At 31.3% G+C, this 3,079-nt stretch overlaps 1 protein-coding gene across 1 annotated transcript in view; it reads left to right on the top strand.

Annotated features, from left to right (window-relative positions):
• Window positions 1-244: 244 nt before the first annotated feature.
• LOC142620811 (uncharacterized) overlaps window positions 245-3,079 on the top strand; it is a 7,326-nt gene continuing 4,491 nt past the window's right edge. Inside the window, exons 1-3 of the mRNA XM_075794118.1 lie at window positions 245-401; window positions 1,445-1,777; window positions 2,476-2,502. Coding sequence (XP_075650233.1) covers window positions 245-401; window positions 1,445-1,777; window positions 2,476-2,502 — 517 coding nt within the window. The remainder of the gene's footprint in view (window positions 402-1,444; window positions 1,778-2,475; window positions 2,503-3,079) is intronic.

The raw sequence follows: 3,079 nt of genomic DNA, 5'->3' as shown, positions 1-3,079 counted from the left end.
TGTAACATGGCCTAAATCTCACTTTGTCAAGCTATAAGATCACGTTTCCATACTAGCATAATATTTTATGGACTCCATCGATCCAACTCTCCATTTATAAAATGTTCGGTATTCAAGTTGAAACTGATATATATTTTATTTAAGAAGACCATTGACTTAAAGACGACTATTAAAGTGAGACATTAATAGCACCAATGATGCGTAGAAACAAGGCTTTCTTAGTAATTCAGGCACACAAAGATCAATGGAGGAGGGAGCTGGAGTGAGAGGCAATGAAAGTGGGAGTGGCTTTGCTAGGAAGGTGCCCTCTCCAACATATCAACACGGCTCTACTAGCAGTAATGGTGGTGGTTTGTCCTCAGAGCAGAACAGTGGAATCAAGTCTCTCTCTAAAGAAAGAGGTAATTTTGAACCTAGATATCTTCGTTAGAAATAGTCGAAAATGCCAATTGAGTTATAAAACTTTTTTTTTTTTTTTTTTAATAATGCTCTTAATTGAATAGAAGTAGATCAAACTCTAAAACAACAATAAACTGGCAATGCCTTTTTTTTTTCAAATTAGTATCTTTTAAGTAACTTGCATTCAGATAAAAAAAAATAGTAAAAAAAAAAAAGGAAGTAATTTGCACTTAAGAAGTCCTGGTGTGGCCACGGTTGTAATTAGTATCGCTTCAGATAGAGTAAAGTGCATAAATATATTGTCTAAACTCTGCATTTTTATTTCTGTAATTCAAATATTTTTTTACTAAAACTAATAAAAAATCAATAATGTAAATTAAGTTTGTTTGGTCTTATTAGACTCAATTCTGTAAGTCTTTTTCTATCCAACTCTCCCCATTACTCTCCATTCTCTTTAAAAGGGTACACTCCATTTTACGTTAAAGACTTGGTAATTGACAAATCTAAGGGTGATATATTATATTGTCAAATCATTTAAAATCAGTTATCCTCTATTTGGTATAGTAAAATTTTAAATCAGGTGGCACCATATACATCATTACATTCATGAAAACTAACTCTAACCCATGAAATTTCCATTTCAAGGCCAATAGAGAGGATCCTGATTCCCCTCTTATCAAGTTTCAATAAACTTAGCTGGTAATTTTTTGTCGTCTGCACCAAAAATCAATTGATCTCTCAACCTAGGTGATAAGAAATAAAAACAATTATCATTAAGTGAATGTCATAAGTTAAAATTCTATCACATCTTAAAAAAAATTATCCCTCTTAAAAACTATTTCCCCTCCCCCAAAAGCTTCCCACCACCAAATTCTCCCAACTTATTTTCCCACAAGCTTACCACTAGCTAGCAGAATTCGAACTTTGGTGCACTGTGTAGACTTAGTTGAATACTTGGGCAGCTATGTTATTCAGACCATAATTTTGCAAATTAGCTCAATAATCTTCTAACAAAAGGCTTATTATATGCTGCGTGTGGTTTCAGGTGAATTCTCTAATGAACATCCAGGATTGAAAAATGGTAATGAAATTAACCATGAAGCTGAGGATATGTGTAAGCCTGAAGACACATATGTTGACAATCCACCACCTTCCGAGAACTCACTTCAGAACCAAAATGCAAATGATATATCTATCAAAATTGAAGAAAGTGAACTGAAAGAGACAGAGACAGAACTGTATCTTGAAAAGCTCTACAAGAAACCCGGCAAACACGAATTCTACTGCCCTAATTGTAAAGTTTGCATCGACAAGGTCCTTATTCGTAGTGAAAAAGTGATCAAGTGCCCAACATGCTTCGAATTCCTCGAACCACTAGGTTATTTTTCATTCTAACCTTCTTGGAAAAACTTTTTTTGCATGTTTTGTTTACCTGCCGCTGTTGGCTGTGTTGTGTTCACACATGATGCTTATATAATATTGATGCAAATATATATATATATATATATATATATATATATATATATATATATATTGCTAATATATTTTTTTGAACTGGATGTGTTTTACATATTCTTCTGTCTTCTTCTCCAAAAAAAAAAAAACAAAAACAAGAACAAAAACTCCAAGACTTCCCCACTTGGCAGTGCACGATGGAAACGTGTCCGTGTCATATAGACTGAGGTGCAAGGATACTTCTAATTCCTAAATAAATGTTTTTGTATCTTGGGAGGGAAAAAAATTATATTTTAAAAAAAAAATCCTTAAGTTTATTTTTATGTATGTTTGTAATTGTAAAGATTTTGATTTTGATAGTTATGTTTATTTTAAATATACACTTATAATGAACTTAAAAAAATGTTTATAAATAAATAGAGTATAGCTAAAGCCTAAAGGTATATATCTGATTGATTAATTAATTAATGTATCCAAGCCATGTTTTGTAGCCCAACTTTTCAAGAATTGTCATGTGATGAGATGTTACCATAAATGATTCACTTCTCAAATCTCATGTATTTCATGAATGACTTTGGCTTATCTATCGTAATAGAGGTCTCACACCCTTCACTTTAACAGGTGAATGGATCTTTGGCCCTGAACCAGGTATTACATTTTCTCTAATATTTATTTTATTTCAGAATAATCGCCAATGTTATGTTTTCATAAATTTAGGAAATTTCTATTAGTTCTGTGAATACTCAAGCCACACTTATATGATGAAGGATTATGACGTTTTATTTAATTTGGGGATGGGGGAATCTTGACCAGGAGGACTGATGAGATTGTACATTATCAACTATGACTAGAATAGTGATGTTTAGTTTTGAAATCAAGTGAAATCCAACAATAAACTTTAGCTTAAATTGCACCTTTTCCTTCTATAAGAACAACAGGATACAGGGTAAGCCAAAAGCCTGACTTTAAGATGTGTATTTTTTATATTTAAATATATACCGTATTCCTTTAAGTTTAAAATCTATTTTTCTTGATTTTTGATATGTGCTATTACTAATTAATTTTTTGTATTCAAGTCTTGCTAACATTTCCTTTTCAATTGATAATATGACTAATCCATTTAATATTTCTTACGACGTAGTCAATTTTTTAAATAGGTTTTTATTCATTTTAATTTTAAAAAGCCTCATACAACTATAATAAGATATGTTACCCAAAATATACA

Source organism: Castanea sativa, chromosome 12 (assembly GCF_040712315.1).
Source record: "Castanea sativa cultivar Marrone di Chiusa Pesio chromosome 12, ASM4071231v1".
Lineage (NCBI taxonomy): Eukaryota > Viridiplantae > Streptophyta > Magnoliopsida > Fagales > Fagaceae > Castanea > Castanea sativa.
Note: the sequence above shows the minus strand (reverse complement) of the source record. Positions and strands in the feature narration are given on the sequence as shown.